The sequence below is a fragment of the Chiloscyllium plagiosum genome, unplaced genomic scaffold (assembly GCF_037043375.1).
Source record: "Chiloscyllium plagiosum isolate Xiang-an unplaced genomic scaffold, Cpla_swu_hap1 HiC_scaffold_15, whole genome shotgun sequence".
NCBI lineage: Eukaryota > Metazoa > Chordata > Chondrichthyes > Orectolobiformes > Hemiscylliidae > Chiloscyllium > Chiloscyllium plagiosum.
In genome coordinates this window covers 47,217,876-47,238,028 of record NW_028270153.1, presented here as the reverse complement: position 1 = coordinate 47,238,028, position 20,153 = coordinate 47,217,876, and the positions used below count along the sequence as shown (strand labels likewise).

General features: G+C 38.2%; 1 protein-coding gene across 1 annotated transcript in view; it reads left to right on the top strand.

Moving 5' to 3' along the window:
- The first annotated feature begins 489 nt into the window (after positions 1–489).
- Positions 490–20,153, top strand: part of sall4 (spalt-like transcription factor 4) — a 46,533-nt gene continuing 26,869 nt past the window's right edge. Inside the window, exon 1 of the mRNA XM_043710243.2 lies at positions 490–625. Within this exon, the coding sequence (XP_043566178.1) occupies positions 559–625 (67 nt within the window). The 5' untranslated portion in view covers positions 490–558. The remainder of the gene's footprint in view (positions 626–20,153) is intronic.

The following is a 20,153-nucleotide window of genomic DNA, read 5'->3' as shown; positions in this document are numbered from 1 at the left end:
TATTTGAAATCACAAGCTTTCAGAAGTGGCTACGCTCAGTAAGCTTGTGATTTCAAATTAACCTGTTGGACAATAACTTGGTGTTGTGTGACTTGTGACTTTAAATTGGTGCCCCCCTTCATTCTGAGACTATGCTGAGAACAAAAGTTGGGACTGTAAAAAAAAATGTCAGTGATGACCTCAAAGAGATCTTGCCATGAACTCGAACTGATCAGACCGACGAGGTGTTTGACAGTGCAAGGGGTGGGACTATGGTTTGGGACACAGCTGCTGAAGTTGAAGGAGGGAGAGGTGGGCAGCTTTGTCAGCCAGGACTACAGTCCCCAGAGTGCCCCAGCGCGGGAGCGCGTGCGCGTTCGCAGGCTCCCCCTTTTATTTGAATAATCTGAGAGCCCTTGGCTCCAAGCCAATCAGCTGTCAGGAGCCTATGATAAATCGCAATGCATTATTGATAATCATAATTACCATGACACATGCGCACTCCACTTAATGGAGTAATTTGGCAACTCCAAGAATTTGTTTGAATTTTTTTTTGTATTTGTTACTGATGCATCTACCATGTCGCGTCGCAAGCAGGCGAAACCCCAGCACATCAACTCGGATGAGCAGCTCATAGTTGGAAATGGTAAGATGCATTTCTCTGGAATATTAGAGAAAACCTTCTAGTTTCATCACTCATGGTTTGTTTGATAAATAAATAGTTTATGTGAAGAAAATAGTTATGTGTTTTCTCTCTCTCTTGGAGTGCGTGACCGCTCCGTGTCTTGGATCGTCACATCTTTTTGAACTGGTTATCAGCTATGAAGATCTGAAAAAGATCGGAATAGTTTCTCTGTTTAATCACTGAGGGACAACCTGGGATGAAAGAGAAGAGTGATTTTTTTTTTAAAAAAACCAGAAGTTGTTCAATTCTTTTCAAGATGTAAAAATTGGGATGGTGAGGGGGTGGGAAAATGACCAGTGCTCATGTCCTTGCCGTGGCCGCAGGGAGCAAGACCCGGGCTCTGACCGCTGACCGACTGCAAATCCCTCCCAGAAAAAAAATCAAAGAGCAGACCCTGGTTGCCCTGCATTTCAATTCAAGTAAACTTTTATTCTCCATCGGTGCGATCAGATTTACTGTAAAACCAGCATTTTTAGGGGGTGTTTGACTCAATTATGGGACGGGTCTGATGCGCACGCTAAGCGTGACTCACTCGTATTGATCGAGGTAGGTATAAATAGTTACAACATGTAACACAAAGAAGCTCCTATCTTATCTTGTCACAATTATGTTACATATATTTCATTTTCCTGTTTTTGTTTTAACCTGCCTCTCGTTTATTTTGTAATCATTCGGAGCTTCGTTTATATCTCTATGCGGCTCGCTACCAGTTGATGTTGCAACTTGTTAAAAGGCTTATCATGTTTCGCGATTGTACTATTCAGATTTGTTTGCAATAAACGTTCACGATATTGTTTTATGTGCAATTTTTAAAAATAACGTTTTGATCAACTTTTCTTTAAAGAGGAAAGTGTGTTGCTTTGGTTCTGTCTCGCACTTTCTTGAAGAAAAGAAAGCTGTTGGTTGTTTTTAATTTGAAAGGTGGTAGTAGGGGCTTTTTTGTGTGTGCTGTGGATAGGGCGAGATCGCGATCACCCTGGACTCCGAGCCATGACCTACAGCCATCTTTGATTTCCGACTTCCTACAGCCACTCAATGGACGCATTTGTTCTATTTTAAAAAAAATGTCACAGAAGTTGCAGTTGTTTTGCAAGTGGGATTCAGGTTAGATGTTAGCCCTTCAAAAGAGATGAGACTTGGGATACCTCCAATCTACTGATGCCAATATGGATTTATATGGGTTATGCAAACTTTAATCCGTGAGTCAGTAAAACCTTATTTTTAAGAGTATACAGTACTCCGCTGCAAGCGTATTATCAATTCTGGAGTGTATCGGCGTGAGATCGAACTGAACTACAATATCAAAGACCTTAAAAGCCACACGCACAGCCTTATTGTTTTGCAGCTCTAGTCTTGGGTTGAAAACGGTATGCCGTTTATCACTGATAACATTCAAACTTGATTACATCTCCTTTAAATTGGTTTTACAAAATTGTAACTGCAGATTGTTTTAAAAATGCGTTGCATCACGAATGATTGATGGAGATCTAATTTGGAGCACGTGGTGGTAGTTTTTCGGATTGGTATCTATCTGCACATAAAAATATCTTTTCACGTTTAACATTTTAAGTGTCTTATGGTAATAATATTGAGTATTGATATGTTTTTTTCAAAACAACTTTAAAGTTTATATTTATATCAATAATAAAACATTGTTACATTTACCCCAGTGTTCCTCTGGAATGGGGTTTTATTTATATCTCCCCTAATGTAATACAGCTGGAACCCATTAGTACTGCAGTTAATTGCAGTTGTGTGCAAGAAGCATGGATGGCCAGACTCTCCAACACACTTTTAGTCATTTGCTTGTAAAATTAAATTAAACAGAGTTACTTGCTCAACAGTTATGCTGGTGGTAGAACTCTGCCCCCTCCCCTCCCCCCGACATTTGTTATTGTCCAAGTGCTTAACTGTCCTGCGACCCACCCATTGTTTGCAGTGGCAAATCCTCAAAGAACCATTTTGAATGTTAATGTGCTCTGAAGAATCATTCTGTAACTTCTACTTCAGTGCTTTATATCTTGAGTGCAAGTGGGGGATGGAATGGTAGTGCTTGTATGTGTACTAACACATGGCACAAAAGCTTGTGAAACCCCTGGGTATCCCTTTAGCACAAAGGAGCTCATCTGCATGCCAGCTTTAAAAAGCAAGTGTCCCTTCCCTTTCTATGTGGCCTGGACAGCAGTAATGTACAGGGTAGCTGAAGGTAGAGGGAGAGGGAGATATGTTGAAGAGGAGTCTAGAGAGACCCTTGTAGTGTAGGGTCTCTGGTTAAAGTAGAGATCCTTTGGCTTTCTTCTATTTACCAGTCCCCTCACCATGCATTCTTCAATTTGCAGTGTGAATTTGATAATTTAGTTTATGTCTTCAAGCAGTTTTATGAATGCCTAGTTTGACTTTAAACTTAAACATGGAGGGGGTGAAATTAAAATGAAATCTTATTTTAGAATGTTTTGGTTCAAGTAGTTTCTTTCTCCCTGACTTGTATTGATACTACTGCAACTCTGTTATAATGAAAGCTGTCATGTTTACCGTGCAGCTGACACTGCTGTCACTTCAGTAATTTGAACAAATAGAAATTGATAAGCCCAGAAACTTGCAAATTAGGCACCAATGTTTTCCTTTTGACAGTATTATGCTGCTTACTTTGCTTCCACTTTACATGCCGATTACCATTTGCATTTTTTATATAGCCAATGCAAAATAACCGAACACTTTAAAAACTAAATAACCTACCTGTTGTGAATCTCAGTACAAAGATGTATTGCAGTGTCAGACAAGATTGTGCACTGTATCTGTAAATCAGTCTGTCCCTTGTGTTAAATTAGGGTTTTGTAGAGCTGTGGTGGAGGGGTTGTTTTAAAATTGTTGAGCATTTCAGCATCACTCTTGATGACATTTTGAATGACCATTCAGTTTATTCCGCTTGCTACTTTGAAGGAAATTTTCTCAGTTGGCTGAGCATCAATTTGAGCTAGTCTGATTTGGTAAATTTATATGTAATGTTAAAAGTCAATAACAAGATATTGACAAAATGCACTGTAGTCTGGTGCAGTTATAGGTTGAAAGTAACAAAACACTACACGCAAATAAAGTAATGTTTTGGTGAGGCATCCACCAATTGATTCCTTTTTTTTTTCCTCTCTCAAAAAGGGAAATTGAGATGAATGTAGCTGTGTAAAGAAGATTTTTGAGAAAAACCTACCTGCATTCCAGTCTTGTTTAGTGCATAACATTTTTAATTAGGAAATCTCAAAGTTGGCATGTCCAAGGTCACCTTACTCTTCACAATGGGGGAAGGGGAAGAAACATCTGGAGTGATGTTACAATATTTTATGCAAATTGTTTTTGGATCATTCCATATCTGTTCAAAATGAGCATTCTAGTCTATATTACTTCAAAACATTTCTTAATGATTTAGTGCTTGTAAATTTGGACAATTTACAAAATTTAACTTTTACATTACAACAGTAACTATACCATAATAATATTTCATTGCTGCAAAGTGAGTTTGGGACTTAATTTTCCTTCTTGACTAAGAGGATGTTTTACGACACCAGATACCATTGTTTGGATCAGAGAATTATCCAAGACTGTACAGTGATAATTGCTGTTTCATTGTTAACCTGAAAATTGTGCTTTATCCAGCTACCTCAAGACCAAACAGTGCAATTTCACACAATTCTGTACACAAGAAGAACTGTAATATCATTATTGTGATTACCACCAAATGAATAGAAACTCAAATGCCCCTAGAGTCTTTGTGAGTTACTTGTTACTGTCCATTGTCCTTCTCAGAACAAAGATACAAGTGGAAATGATTCAAAGATATTGTTGTCTTGTGTAGGGATCTTAATTTTAATATTGCTGAGGCTAATCTGTTGAACACCACACAAGGGGAAGATGATTTGCATACTGGCTACATTTTAGTCAAAAATTCATTTTTACACCCAGTTTGTGCTGGCATATATATCTTTAGGTTTAAAGTTGGAGAATATTCATTCTTATTTCTAGAAAATAAGATTCCTTTTCATCCAGTATACATAAATATCGATTCCCTAGTTGCTCAATCCATAAAATTTTATCACGTTTTTAACTGATTTCTGTTCGGATATGTAGTGGGTTATCCCTATCTATAGACTATATAAATACTTGACTCCAATTTTGTCAGGTTGATTTTCCTTGCTTCATTTTAGGTATGTAGTGAATTATTTTGCTTTTTTTCCTTAGGGAAGGAATTAACAAAAGTCAGCCTGTTGTCCTTTTCATTGAAACTTTGAATTTGCAGGGATCATTGTGGTATTTTTTTAAACTGCTGATTTCCTTGCATATATTTGACGACTTCTCAGGATTATGCAAGTGATGTGTATAGAGCAACATTTTGAAGTCCCACCCCAGAAAACAATGCTGTTTGCAATGTATCCCTTCCCTCACCTGAAGGGAAATTAGCTGCACCAGAGTAACCAAAAAAGGTGACAATGAGTAGAATTAGACAACTGTTATCATTACTTGGTATGACATAACTTACTTAGAATCCCTACAGTATGGAAACTGGCCCAACAAGTCCACAATGACCTTCTGAAGAGTAACCCATCCAGACCCATTCTCTCCCTACTCCACATTTACCCCTGATTATTGCGGAGAAAGTGAGGTCTGCAGATGCTGGAGATCAGAGCTGAAAATGTGTTGCTGGAGAAGCGTAGCAGGTCAGGCAGCATCCAGGGAACAGGAGAATCGACGTTTCGGGCATAAGCCCTTCTTCAGGAATTATTGCACCTGTCCTACACATCCCAGAATGCTATGGGCAATTTAGCATGGCCAATTCACCTGGCCTGCACATCTTTGGATCTTGGGAGGCAATCTCTGCAGGCACAGGGAGAATGTGAAACTCCATACAGATAGTCTCCTGAAGCTGGACTTTGCTAACCACTGAACCAAATTTGTTTGCTCTATCAGGCATGTTTTAAAATGGGCAGTGTTAGCTTCTACATGAAGGAATTTAGATTTTTGGAACAAAAACTATATTCAAGTTGGGGTAAAGAAAATTCTGCTTTGAAGTATTCAAAGTCTTCAAACTTAAAGTAATATATAAAAGATAAATAGCTTTCCAAATCTGAAGTGAGAAGGGTTGTTGGGAGGCTCTAGTAGATCCAAATTAATTTTAGTATTGGTGATAATCACAGCTTTCCCAGAAACCTATACTAACTTAAAAAGATGATTAATATTTTCCCCATCAGCTAGTTTACCTTATCAGGAGATATGAAAAGCACAGATTACTTGAAGTCATTTTCCTTCCACAATCTACAGTACAAGTGGCTGTTAGGAGTTGATTTAACTGGGGAGGGGGGAATACTTTTTGGTAAATGCACAGTAATTGTAGACTTTGCTTCTCGTACAGCCTTTCATTCTTTTGTATCCAACCAGCTGTGGTGCAATAAAGAGATGCTTGGAAATGTGAAACTTAAATGTTTTTTTCTCTAAAAGATTATGGGGTTGTGGGACTTTCAGTGGCACTAATCAACTAAAAGCTGTGTGTTTTTATCTGGAGTTTAGTATTGTTTTGTCTTGACTCTAAACAATTGTTTACAAAAAACACTAAAGCTGCCTTTTTTGTTATCAACCTTTATAATAATTAGATTGATTGGATACATGACCTCCCTCCAGGATGGGGAAAGAAAAGAGGAGAAAATTGTCACCTTTTTAAAATTTTTCTTAGGAAAATATATTTAAAATCAAATCAATCTAGGTTGATTGTTGGAAGATTTGTATTGAGCTTGTCAACTTTCATTCCAGTCTGTAACTGGCAGGAAATGTCTTCCAAGAACAGATGTGTGTTTTCCTTCACTTCCCATTCACATCCTAACTCTCTCAATTTTAATCCTAGACATTGTCATTCTTGCAATTCCTGTTAAGGATGGATGGTTTTTATTTGCCTGTCTTCATGTATGGTCCATCAGTTTGGCTGAAAAATCTTTGCAGTCTGCAACCTTAGAGATTTTAAGTAAATCAAATGTTGAGCATTGCTGTTTTAAATACTGTGAATTGACTAATGTTTTTCATAAATTTATTCTGATAATACTTCATGAAAACTATTAAATTTTGATATGTTTTTTTTTGAAGAAATATTTTGAAAGCTGCAAAGAGATGTCACCATTAAGTTTAAAATATTATGTTATTCAGTCCACATGGCGTTAGGGCAGACGTTGCATGATGTTTTGATTGTTTGCTCATCCATATTAGTTTAATTTAAGATGTGTAGAATAAAACTGTCCCTAATCCCTCAAACCAAACTCAATTGTTTCCTGTGTGAAGTCTTCCAATACAAAATCACCATGCAGATCTGAAACAGTGAAAAAGTCTTTTGCAATGGCTTATAAAACTAATTGGTTTGTACCAAGCCTATAAATTGTTACCAATGACAATTCCCAGAAGAGGATCTTGAGAGATTTTCTTTCAAAGAATATCTATTTAATTTGGATTTTAATTTTAGTTCTGCCAAACTCTGAAATCTGTTGGAATCGTAGATTAGTAAAAAGCCAGATGATTTGAATTAGCTAACCAGTGCTGGTATTTGTTAGCTTAACGGATTTTTTTGTTGAAGAAAGAGATTCAGCAAATCGTCTTATGCATGTTTTTTTTAATGTCATACTGTATAGCAGATTCCTACAAGAGCACCAACGTCTTCATGAAACTGCTGATGTAACCTTTGCCTCCTTGGGCCTGCTGGGTGGCAAGTTGATGTCAAGCTAACAATTAGGGCTCCCAAGCAATTGACCTTGGCAGCAGGGTTTTGCGTTGTTTAGTTTACTGTTAACACCATGGTTGTGTTAAGCATGACTTGGAATAGCCTGTGTACCAACTTGAGTCTATTGGAGGTGCTCACCAGGAATGTACAGTTCATTAGTTCCTGAGTTAAATTTCCTGTCTAATACCTTTTTCCTGGGGAAATTTTGAAAATTTCATTGTTTAACATTTTCTTTCGAAAGCCTCCTTTTTCTAGATCTTTAAGTTATTCAGCAGCTATCTTGAGTCACCGCTTTCTTGAGAAAATGTCAGTAGATGTGCTCTCATCAGCTTTTAAGAACTAATTAATTTTCTAAGCTACACTATAGTCTTACATCAATATTAAAAATTTACTCATGCAAATAATTTTTCAAGATGCTTAAACTTAAAATCCTTTGTGATCAGGCATACAAACTGTTTTAAATTGTGTTTTTTAAAAATAAAAAACCAAGGTTAGAATCAATAAGAAAACATTTTCATGTTGTCTTGCATACTGCATGGAAAAGGTATTTTCTTGCATCATTAATTCAGAATACCATAAATGTCTTTTGACTATGTAACTTTTAACACAATGTATTAGCCATTGTTTTGGAATCCTGGTGATACTAAATATGTGATTTTTGTAAGCTCTTGTACAAGTATTCTGATAATTCCTTCAGTAGGTTATTTCATAAATCATTTGAACTGTTTTACATTCAGTTAAGCACTATACCTCTATAACAGTAAAAAAAAACCCTCTAAACTTGTTGGGTTTGCTTAAGTTGGTTGCTGGAGAAAGCTGTTTTGCTGCTGTCAGCCTTAGCAACTTGGTAAATTTACTTTGTTTGTTGTTGACTGTGCGAGACCCATGCCTCAAATGTGAGCAGAACTAGCTGACAGTGTACAAGTAGCTTCAACAGCATGATGTATTTCATAAACAGCACCATACACATCCGAAGGCTTAATGGTGCTTTCATCAATGAGTAGTACATTTGGATCTAAGTCTAGGGAGGAAGAACTTAATGTTTTAATACTATCACCATTCACTGGTTCTGCTGGAAATATGGGTGAAACCTGCTTGCATTTTACAGTATTTGTGTTCAGCTCATCTAGTTGTCTTACCCTTGACTGTCCTTTTGGTATTAATCAAAAAGAACGGTAAGTTGAGTGAACTGCTGAAAGCAATTGTGAAACCACGCTGCAACTAGAGTCAATGCTTACCTGCTCTTTGCTAATCGAGGAAGAAATCACTGTAACCTATGTGTTGTGAAACTTGAGCATCTTACCCTCCATAAACTTGAGCTTACCCAAAATTTGTATCCTAACTCTCTCTCTCGCAGTTTTTCAGTGATTATTCATACTGTCAAATGCCTAAATGGTGTTAATCTTCATATGCCTTGCAAATGTTATAGACAATATACCAGCACCACACAGCCAACAATTGTGTTCTTGTGGTTCTGGCCTTATATAATCAGTTTTTAATCAACATTACTATTAGAATTCCTACAGCATGGAAACAGGCCCTTCGGCCCAACAAGTCCACCCAAACCCATTCCCCATTACTCCAGGCATACCGGAACATTGTGAGCAATTTAGCTTGGCCAATTCACCTAACCCGCACATCTTTGCATTGTGGGGAAAAAACCAGACCACCCCGAGGGAACCACACCAACACGGGGAGAATGTGCAAACTCTGCACTGACAGTCACCCGAAGCTGGAATTGAACCCAGGTCCCTGGAGCTGTGAGGCAGCAATGCTAACCACTGAGCCACCATGTCACCCATGCCAAGTTTGCTGCCTTTTGACTCTTTTATGTCTGAAATTCCCTCTCTAAATCTCTCATTTTTAAGACACTGTTTTTAAAACCAAACTAATTATTTACATTAGGTGTTACCTGTCTAGCTTTCTCCTTATATGGCTTGGTTTGGTGTTGATTGCTGTTTTGATAAAACTGCTATGATGTGCTCTGAGATCTTAGTGTTTTAAAGGAACAATATAAATGCAAATTGTTGAATTGTTTGCATTACTCGTGGCATATATTTGTACTTGTAACCATAATATGAAAAAATGCAAACTTGACACACCTTGAGCCCAAGTATTTTATTTGACTTTTGGATGGCATGATGGCTCAGTGATTAGCACTGCTGCCTCAGTGCCAGGGATTCTGATTCGATGCCAGTCTCAGGCAACTATGCAAACTCCACACAAACATTCTCCCTGTGTCCATGTGGGTCTCTTTCCTCCCACAGACCAAAGATGTGGGATTGGCTGTATTGAAGTTGTCTGAGGTGTTCAAGGATGTGTAGGCTAGTTGGATTAGCCAAGGGAAATTTTAATGTTATGGGATATGGTAGAGGACTGTGCTTCATTGCCTGTTGGTGTAGGAATGCTGTACGTGAAGTGGAATAGTTATTTGGTCTTGAAAGTTTTTCTTTCTTTTTCCTCACTTATTACTTCATTGCATCTACTCGTAAGTTTCTAGCCAGTCCACCCGATTCAACCCAATGAAAGTGATATCTACAATGTCATCTCAGGTGGGTGGTAAAATATCCAAGTGACAGCTTTTATGTATTATCCATTATATAGTGAGTCTTTATAATATCCTGTTGGTGTTTGCACTGTGTACACCTTTATCTACGAGCAACTTGACTTCTAAATGTCAATGGTTTCTCATAGGCATGATTTCCCAATTTCTCCTTTTCTTGATCTCTCCCAAACTATTAAAATTTGAGTTTATCAAAATGAAGAATGTTGTGGGAGAATGGAAGATTTGCCATTTGAGGCACTTGTTGTCGGCATGGAGTACACCCAAGTTAGATACAGCTACCCTTGCTTTTGATGATATATCATCATGTAAGAGCTGATCCTGAGTTCTGTGATGCTTCATCAGAACTCCATGTTAACTCTGCTGTCTTCCTTCAGAGTCAAAAAGTGTGGCGCTAGAAAAGCACACCCGGTCAGGCAGCATCTGAGAAGCAGGAGAGTTGATTTTTCGAGGATAAGCTCCAATAAGCTTATTTGACTCTGATCTCCAGCATCTGCAGTCCTCACTTTCTCCCTATCTTCCCTCAAATGCTGCCAGACCTGTGTAATTTCTCCAGCAATTTTTGTTTGTTTGTGTGGGAAGAACTTATTTCCACACCAGTCATGCTATAACCTGTTGAGTTAAGATTGTCAGTTTGAGCTCGTTTGTACTGTAGTTTATGTTCACACTACTAGGAACCAAACTGGAACTTGTCAAAGTTTGCTTCACATCATCACCTTTTAATTATCAATACTTCCGCCTGATCAATCAAGGCTAGGTTTTGTGCCATGGATGAAAGGCTAGTGATTTGTTAAATGGCTCTAACCAAGTCTCAGAAATTTGAATGTTGTCCTAAACTGGAAATTAAGCCATTGTTAAACTTTTGAATTTTGTGTCTGTGTCAGTACCTCTTTACCTGTGAACATTTAGCACAATTTGCTTGACTTGGGTGCCCTCCTGTGTTAATCCTTCTAGTTGCAGTTATTGTGTAAGCAGCACACCAAGAAACCAGATGTTTATCTTGAAAGATTTCAGCATTCTGCCCCCAGCAGGTGGTCCAATCTGTTCTGTTTACAGGGATCGGACATGCTATGTATCAATGTAATTCCACCATTTTTAACCTTTATGATTTTACACAAAAGTTGATGTAATTTTTAACAATTGCCATCTTTTTGTTTGCGTAGTGTGTAAATTTTATATTGCCCCACTTAAATTCTACTTGCTTTGACTCTGGCAAGGGCAGTTTCTTTCCTACTGTATATAATGGGAGGATTTTAGACATAAACAAAAAGTTGTAGTGTATTTGGAATGTAAGCAATAGAGAGCATTTCTTGGGTGTCTATGCCCAAAGTGGTGATTAGACACCGAACTTTCCTTCATTTAACTGAAATGTTTCACTTGAGTTGCTTCTTGCAGTAATTGTCATTTAAAGTCTTTAACATTTTTACCTTTATTGCTTTTGAAGAAAAGGTCAGTTTACCAAGTACAGGAGCTTTTACTTGTCATTTTTACTATATACAACTGATACAGTAAAAGAAAGAGAGACCAGTGTCCCTCCAGGACTGAGGGTGCTACATGTACAGTACAAACTACAAAATCGTACACAGCATGAAGTGCAAAACACACAAGTTAGTGTAATAGAAGAATAATAAATAATAGACATTTTTCTAGCTGCCATTTGAAGTCCTGTAAAGAATTCCAGATGGGAAAGAGTCTGAGCATACTGTATTAAGGAGCCTGATGGCTTGTGGGAAGAAACTGTTGCACAGTCTGGCTAGATTAAGGGAGATTGAATTATATGCTTGCATTTTAACCAGGAGATTAAGGTCACGTGCTTATACTAGGTCAGGTATTCTTGTGTAAAATTTAGGTTGTAAATGGAAATATTTGGGGTGAGTTGTTGGGAAATAAACTTGTTCAATAGGAGGAAAATGATGCTAGTTTCACCATTAAAATATGACCTATTCCCTTGTCAGAGATTTAGATATGATCCTAATACTGTACTTGGCAGAAAGGTTTGCTTGAGCCCTAACTGAGTTTGACAATTTTTCAAACCATTCTCGAAGGGTTATTGTATATTATTGAATGTTAATATTATGCTTACATCACTTAAAGAAATACTGCCAATGTCCTAACTTTTTAAAAATTATCTAACTTGTTCATTTGAAAGTTTGTGAAATCTGATATATGTACACACATTTTTAAGTATTCCTTTTTTATCTTTATTTCCTTTCTTCAGGGTATTTTGTTTGCGTTTTAGATGAAGGTTTATGCTGTTGAAAGGGTATTAAAACTGTTAATTTGACCATCTCGTTAATTGTTCTGTGAGTTGAAGTTGAATGTAACCCTTATCTTTGCATTGCCCTGTTGGAATCGCTTAATGCTTTCTTTTTGTCTTAATACCATTTGGCAACAGTTGAGTCTCAATTCCCTGCTGAGCTTGGTGCATTCCCAACATTTATTGGATTACAGGATGCTTGGAGATTACATTCTTGAAATTCTAGAATCCAGATAAAAGAATAATGAAAAAAAACAATCAAGTGAAGTTTGAAGAGAACTCTTCCTTTAATACGTCTGAGTATAGCTTTTCACACCGTGGCCTGGGCTAATTTGTTCTCGGTTTTAATAGTTAAAATTGTACAACTTTTTTATTGTTGGAGAGCTTCACTGTTGCTTAATTGTCTAAAGCTAGGCATGTCCTTAAGTTTCTGAAACCAACCTGTATTATTAGAGGGTGTTTGACCTCTTTGTGAAGTGGAGCATGAAACACCTAGTCAGTGTAGTGTCTGCTACTCTAATCCATAAAAAGAAAAACTGCTTTACAACAACAAGAAGTGTTCTTTGAATCTAGCTCACTTCAATCTAATTTGGCTATTTTTAATGGTTGTCTTGTAAATAAAAAAAAATTGTGATTTTATTGAAATCATACTGGTACTTGGTTAATGAAATGTATGTATACCTAACTGCAGTGTTGCTGAGACTTAGTTATCCAGCACCATATAAAAATATTTCAGTTTTAGGATCCTGCGGTAATATTTGGACTTGAACTTGGTGTATTTCAGGCTTGGAGTAATGCAAGGAGTTTTGGGAAGTTGTTGAACTATATGACTTTATCTTTTTATCTGGCTTCCCAGCGCAGACTCTTTTGAGGAGAAGGCCACTATTCCCAAACTCTAGATTTTAATTATGTTAAAAACTTGAGCCCTTTTTTTTATGGTAGGTTAGTTTCCATTGTGAAACTTGCTGCTGTTCTGTGTGCTGGTTTGATGCATACTGTACAAGGCCATTTATATGTCTGTCTAAATGTTCTGCTTAACAGTTTCCAAATCAATAAATTGCTTTCATTTATTTGACTTTTTATCTGAGAAATTGAAGCCAATAAGGACCAGGCCAACAGCCTCCAGTGTGGGTAGGAATACTGATTATGATCTGTGTAGGAAGTTCACAGAGCCTCACTAATGAGACAAAGACAACTGTTTCTTCTCAGCCTCTTAACTGGTTTACCATGTTTGCCTTGTTTCCTTTGGACTGTCTGTCTGTGAAGTGTACACATTGAAGAACTGTGAAGCCTGAATAACTTTTATTACAGAAGGCTAAAAGGAAAAGGATTTGATTTTGTTAACTTTGGTGTTTGTGTGGAGTATATGGTGATGTTCTGGCTGCTCTTATGGCATTGTGTTCTCTGATAGACTGGGAAAACATTTTGTTGGGGATGGGGGGGGGTGAAGGAGGGGAGCAGGGAGGTAATTCTATTATTGTAATGGCTGAAATATATCTCTTGTCTGATTGGCAGGCTTCTCATTGAAGTATAATTGGGCAATTTGTTGAGCACATTTGACTGTATTCTGTGAACTGTGGCTTTTGCACTCATCGTACATCTGTGTAACCTTCATTCTTTTATAGTAGGGAAGTATTTTTTTTTAAAAGTCCTTCTTTCTGGGTGTTTTTTTTTCTCTTCGAATCTTCCTTCCCATACCTTGAGGGCATTTTCAGTTCCATGAATCTTCCAACACTTCATTTTTTTTGTAAGTCAAGACCATAAGCATTGACGCAATATTGCAAAAGGCAAGTGAATTTTTTATTTCTGAAGTGATATCTGGACGATTTGAGTTAGAGCTATTGCTTAGCAAGCTCTTCCTGTCTCTCTGTCTCTATCTCTGCAGCTAGATCTCAAGTAAAGGTGCTGAGATCAAGTGGTGTTGCTGCCTCAACTTTGCACAGAGCAAGGTAAAATTTTAGAATCATCTTTAACATGTTGGACAAGGTCACTGAGCCCTTTGCAGAGTTTTTGTGTAACAGTATTTGGCTCTGCATAATAAATTCTTCAAAAGCTGTCTTTATGCTCTGAGCAGCAAAGATGTAAATAAGCAAACTTATTAAAATATACCAACAATATATTGTCTCTGTCAAAACTAAGACTGATCTCCAGCACATGAAACAAGCAAGAAGGTGCACCTTCTTCATGGCTTTGGCACATCCCGAAACAGTTTAAAGCCAATGAAATACTTCAGTGTAGTCCAGTGTTGTAAATAAGCAGGAGAATGATATCTACACGGTATTTCTCAGTCCTAAAAGTGAATTCATATACAATAGCAAAGTGGAATTGGATAGTTATGCTATTATGGTATCTGTTGTAGTGTGGTCTGAGGTTCTTTTAAGGTATACATTTTTTAATTAAAAAGCTTGCCCACTCCAGCTGGCATTGACAGACAAGCATATCTATTGCATAGATAGTTTATTATCCTGGTCACTGGGCTATTCAGTTTGTTAGCAAGCCTTTTTCTTTCGAAGCTCCTTGGCTGCTGCCTCAACTGCTGTGCTCTTCCAGCACCACTAATCTGGTTTCCAGCATCTGCAGTCATTGTTTTTACCTTGTTGATTTTAACCCTACTGTGAATCCTCTTGCAAGGATGCCTGCCTTGAAGAAGTTTTCCTCCTCTCTCTCCAAGAATTTCAGGGAGTCCCTCTCTTCAGGCTCACTGCCTTTATTCCTGATGAAGGGCTTTTGTACGAAACGTCGATTTCAAAGCTCCTTGGATGCTGTCTGAACTGCTGTGCTCTTCCAGCACCACTAATCCATTTTTCTTTAATAATGCAACTCTATGTAAATACGTACTATGTTTTCTACCTGATGACTACCTTGCAAAAAATGCCCAATGTGCATATAAAATCCATTGCTTCTGGTTAAATTTACACCCTCTGACCTCATTACAAAATTAAATGAGTTGGATTTCTAATCCAAATAATGCTATTTTCCCATTCATTTCCTTTAAAAACGTATCATTTTTATAGCTGGACATTAGATAGCATAACAATCATGCAGACTGTATATCTCAATGACTACCACCCAGTAGCTATAAAGTCTGTAATTATGTAGTGTTTTAAGAGGTTACATGAGACTCCTGTCAACTCCAGCCTACAAATTGCCTTGATCCTTTTGGAATTCATCTAGCAACAGATCCATAGCCGGTATCACTTCCCTGGCCCTACACTCAAGCCTGGAACATCTGTATAACAAGGATATCTACATTAGGCTCCTACTTATTAGCTATAGTTCTGCTTTCAACACTGCAATTCCAATCAAGCCCATCTCTAAACTCTGAGCCTGGGTCTCGGTTTCCCCCTCTGTAACTGGATCCTCAACTTGCTGACCCATAGAGTGCAGTCAGTAAGAATAGGCAGCAACTTCACCTCCACCATGATCCTCAACACTGGTGTCCCACAAGGCTGCATACTCTATATGCTCCATGATTGTGTGGTGAAATTCCACCCCAATTCCAATAACAAGTTTGCTGATAACACCACCATTGTAGATAGAATCTCAAACACCGAGTCAGTACAGGAAAGAGATTGGTGCCTTTAGACCATACCATGAAGCACTCAATCTATCCAATATCAGCAAAATGAAGGAGCTGGTCATTGGCTTCAGGAAGCAAAGTGGAGGGCATGCCCCTGTCTGCATCAATGCAGCTGAGGTGGAGATGGCCGAGAGTGTCAGGTTCCAGAAAGTGAACAGTTTGTCCCCCCACTTGTCGATGCAGTGGTCAAGAAAGCACACTACCATTTCTCTTTCCTCCAGAAAGCAAAGGAAATTTGGCAGGTCCACAAGGACTCTTTCCAGTCTTTATATGAACACCGTAGAAAGCATCCTATCTGTGCATCATTGTGTGAGATGGCAATGGTCCTTCCCAAGACCCGCAAGAAACTACAGTGTAGTGAACTCAGTCCAGTCCATCAAGAAGACCAGCCTTCCATTCATTGACTTCAACTATACTTCCTGCTGCCTTGAGAAAGCAACCAATGTTATCAAAGACTCCTCCCACCATGGATATACTCTCACCCTCTTCCAATGGGCAGAAGATATAAAAGTTTGAAAGCATGTATAAATAGATTCAAGAATAGCTTCCTCCCCTTTGTTGTCAGATGTTTTGAACGAGCCTTTCAAATATTAATTTTGATCTCTCCCATTCTGCTCTCGTGCTGTCTACACATTCTCTGCACCTGTAACACTATTCTGCACTGTGTTCTGCTACCACGAAGGACCTTGTATGGTACGATCTGCCTGCATAGCACGCAAAACAACACTTTTTTTTTCCCACTGTATCTCAATACATGTGACAGTAAATCAACTATTGTGTGTACAAAGAAGGAATTAATTTTTCCTGTGAAGTTCTTCGCTAATTTTTTTTTTTGACTTTGTAAGGGGTGAATAAATACCTCTATTGCCTTAAACCTGAAAAACCTCAGCAGTCCTGGCAGCAGCCATGGAGAGAGAAAAACAAGTTACCACTTGAGAGTTCAGTGTCTTCAAAGAAGAGTCCTATTGGACTCTATATATTGACATTCTTTCTCTCTCTGTGGATGCTGTCAGCATCTCCAGAACTTTGTTTCTACTTCAAATCTTCAGTGTCTTTTCATTTCAAATCTACACTAGTTTCATCTTAATGACACTTACATCCTGGTGTGTGCCACTCTCCCCAAACACCTTTGAGATCGTGTGTTTCATGATCAATTAGTCTCTGAACATTGACCATGCTATAGTCTCCATAATTCCTTTTGTTTGTTATAGACCAGAGTTAGAGCTGAAAATGTGTTGCTGGAAAAGCGCAGCAGGTCAGGCAGCATCCAAGGAACAGGAGAATTGACGCTTCGGGCATAAGCCCTTCTTGCCCGAAACGTCAATTCTCCTGTTCCTTGGATGCTGCCTGACCTGCTGAGCTTTTCCAGCAACACGTTTTCAGCTCTGATCTCCAGCATCTGCAGCCCTCACTTTCTCTCGATAGACCAGAGTTATCCAAACAGAAGGAAATATAGGAAATGTGTGCAGATCTGTCTGTATTTTATAAAACCTGTGAATGGAATCTGACTTAGCCACAGTGTTGCCATTGAAATGAAGTACAAAAGCTGAGAAGATCTCCACAACCAATATAAATTACATGCGCATTCCATAGGACATCCATTTCTTCATGGCAAAGGTGTAATTGATCTGATTTTTTAAAAAAAATTCATCCCCCCCCCCCCAATAACTTGTGCAGTGCCAGTCAATCCTGACAGCAGTACTTAGCGCACAGTGTCTTGGCTGGTTACAACTGTTCAGAAATCTGTTTCACAGTAAAGGTACATCTTCAGAAAGGGTCAAAATCTCTCTTCACTCAATGGCTTCTTTATTTACAGGAGTGTGACAAGTAGTCTCAAAGAACGATACTACTTTAGTGCCTTTCACCACGTCAATGAACCAAATACTTCTCGGCCAGGGAAGGGTTTTAAAAGAATGATCATTACTGCAGTGTAGGAAATACAGGACTGAAAATGGTTACAGTTGGAATACTAATGTAGTAAGTGAGGGTCCTGTGATGTTTCTGGAATTTTGTGTTGCTACTGGACATCTGTTTCTTTTCATAAAGAATTGTTTAGCTAAATAATATTGGAGGTTTATGAGGAATCTGAACATATGGAATTAGAACTGCTTCCTAGGTGGCCTGATGGTGTTATAATTTCAAACTTGTTTTGCTCAGCACGTGTGCATGCAGATAATTAATTTTCCCAATCATTGACAGTTAAATGAGTGAAATCGTGTTCAAATCCGATGTTAATACTGGGCATCGTACACAACAGGTGGTACTCTGCATTACGTCACCTGCAGATTTTAATCACTGACACACTTCTCCTTTCTGAATAAATTTATTTTCTCAAAAAAAACTTGGTATGCATTTTGGAGTAAAATACCGATTATGTAATCCTAGTTGTGACGACTTGTGGTAATTTAATCATACCACTGTGTGTCTTTTTTTTTAAACAAAATTTAGATAAAATGAACCTAAATGCACTTGTATCTTTTTCAATGTAGGATGGTAAGTTGATCCTTCAGTGTTGTAACAGTAAGAAACCAGGTAGCTAGTCATCTTCGTTTCCCAATTGTTCACTTGAAGCTCTCTAATCAATGACATAGTAATTGCTGCAAATTACTATATTAGTTAAGTTGATGTAAAACAAAAGTGGAACGCTTTTTTGCTTTTTGTATTGCTGAGGAGATATGTTTTCCTTTCACTCTTAGAGCTTTTGAGGTTCAGATATATTGAGGGGCCACATAGAAAATACCTTTTTCAGCAGTTCTAGCCTGGGGAGGTTTGCTTCCATCCCTGCACCATAGCAAAGGAAATCTACAAGGGATTGTCATCTCTGATCACTATGCACTATGTCTGGCTGAAGTGCACATGGATGCATGTTGGTTGAAAACTAGATTGGGAGAACGTTTTCATAATTGCTTCTCCCTGACTCTCCTTCCTCCTCCATCCTCCATCCTTGTCCTCGTCCTCGTCCTCATCCTCATCCTCATCCCCATCTCTCCAGCCAACTGTGTTTGAATAACTTAGTTGTGCTTGCAGTGCAGATCTGGACATTTTAATAACCACTGTGATCCTCTAATATTATATTTACTTCATCTTGGACACAATTGAGGTGGAGAAACTGTTCTAATCAAAACTTCTCCTAATAAAAAAAAAACTATTTTAGGTTTTTATACGTGAATTCAACAAAATCATTACTGGGCAGCGACATCTTCTCCAGACAAGCATGCAGGAGATTCTATTCACTTTGGCTAAAATTGCTCAAACCCTATTCAGTAGACCTGAGCATATAATTAACTTTTATGGCTGCATTGCCATGTGTAAATTTACACCGAAGCCCCAGCTGTGTTGTTTTTGGTAAATGTAAAGTATTCCACGGCACTGTTTTGAAAAAGTGAAAGGGAGTTGTCCAAGGGTCTCCTGCCAATATTTTAGCTTTTAAGCAGAAAACCCAATTATTTTATCTGTTATTTCATTGCTGTCATGGAACCTTGATGTATACAAAATGGCTGTTATATTTCCAACACTGTCCCAGTGACCATACTTCAAAAGCACTCATTGTCTCTGAAATGTTTGGTTCATTAAAGTTGTGAAAGGTGATATATAAATGTTCTTCCTTTTGAAATTACTTTTCACTGGTTTTGTCACACACTCAGTGAATAGAAGATGTTTTTTAGCAGTGTATCTGTGCTGTGAAGCATAAATTTCTGAAGTGTTTTAACAGTTTCTTTCTTACACAATGGTTGACTTGTATAATTGAGCTGTATAGGTAAAAGCAAGGACTGCAGATGCTGGAAACCAGATTCTGGATTAGTGGTGCTGGACGAGCACAGCAGTTCAGGCAGCATCCGAGGAGCAGTAAAGTCAACGTTTTGGGCAAAAGCCCTTCATCAGGAATAAAGGCAGAGAGCCTGAAGGGTGGAGGGATAAGCTAGAGGAGGGTGGGGGTGGGGAGAAAGTAGCCTAGAGTACAATAGGTGAGTGGGGGAGGGGATGAAGGCCATAATTGAGCTGTATTCCTGATGAAGGGCTTTTGCCCAAAACGTCTATTTTCCTGCTCCTCGGATGCTGCCTGACCTGCTGTGCTTTTCCAGCACCACTCTAATCTAAACTCTGGTTTCCAGCATCTGCAGTTCTCACTTTTGCCTTGTATAATTGAGAGCATTTTCAACTTGTTTTTAAAGCGGTTTCATTATTTAAGTTTCTTTTGATATGTTTTAAAGGAAAAAAGGTGAAATTGGGTTGTACGTTTCCAGGCTGGATAAAATTGTGAGGCTTTACTACATTCAGATTCTACATGGATTTTGAATGTTTGTAAGCAGAGCTTTGAAAAAAAATTGCAAAACTTCCCAGATA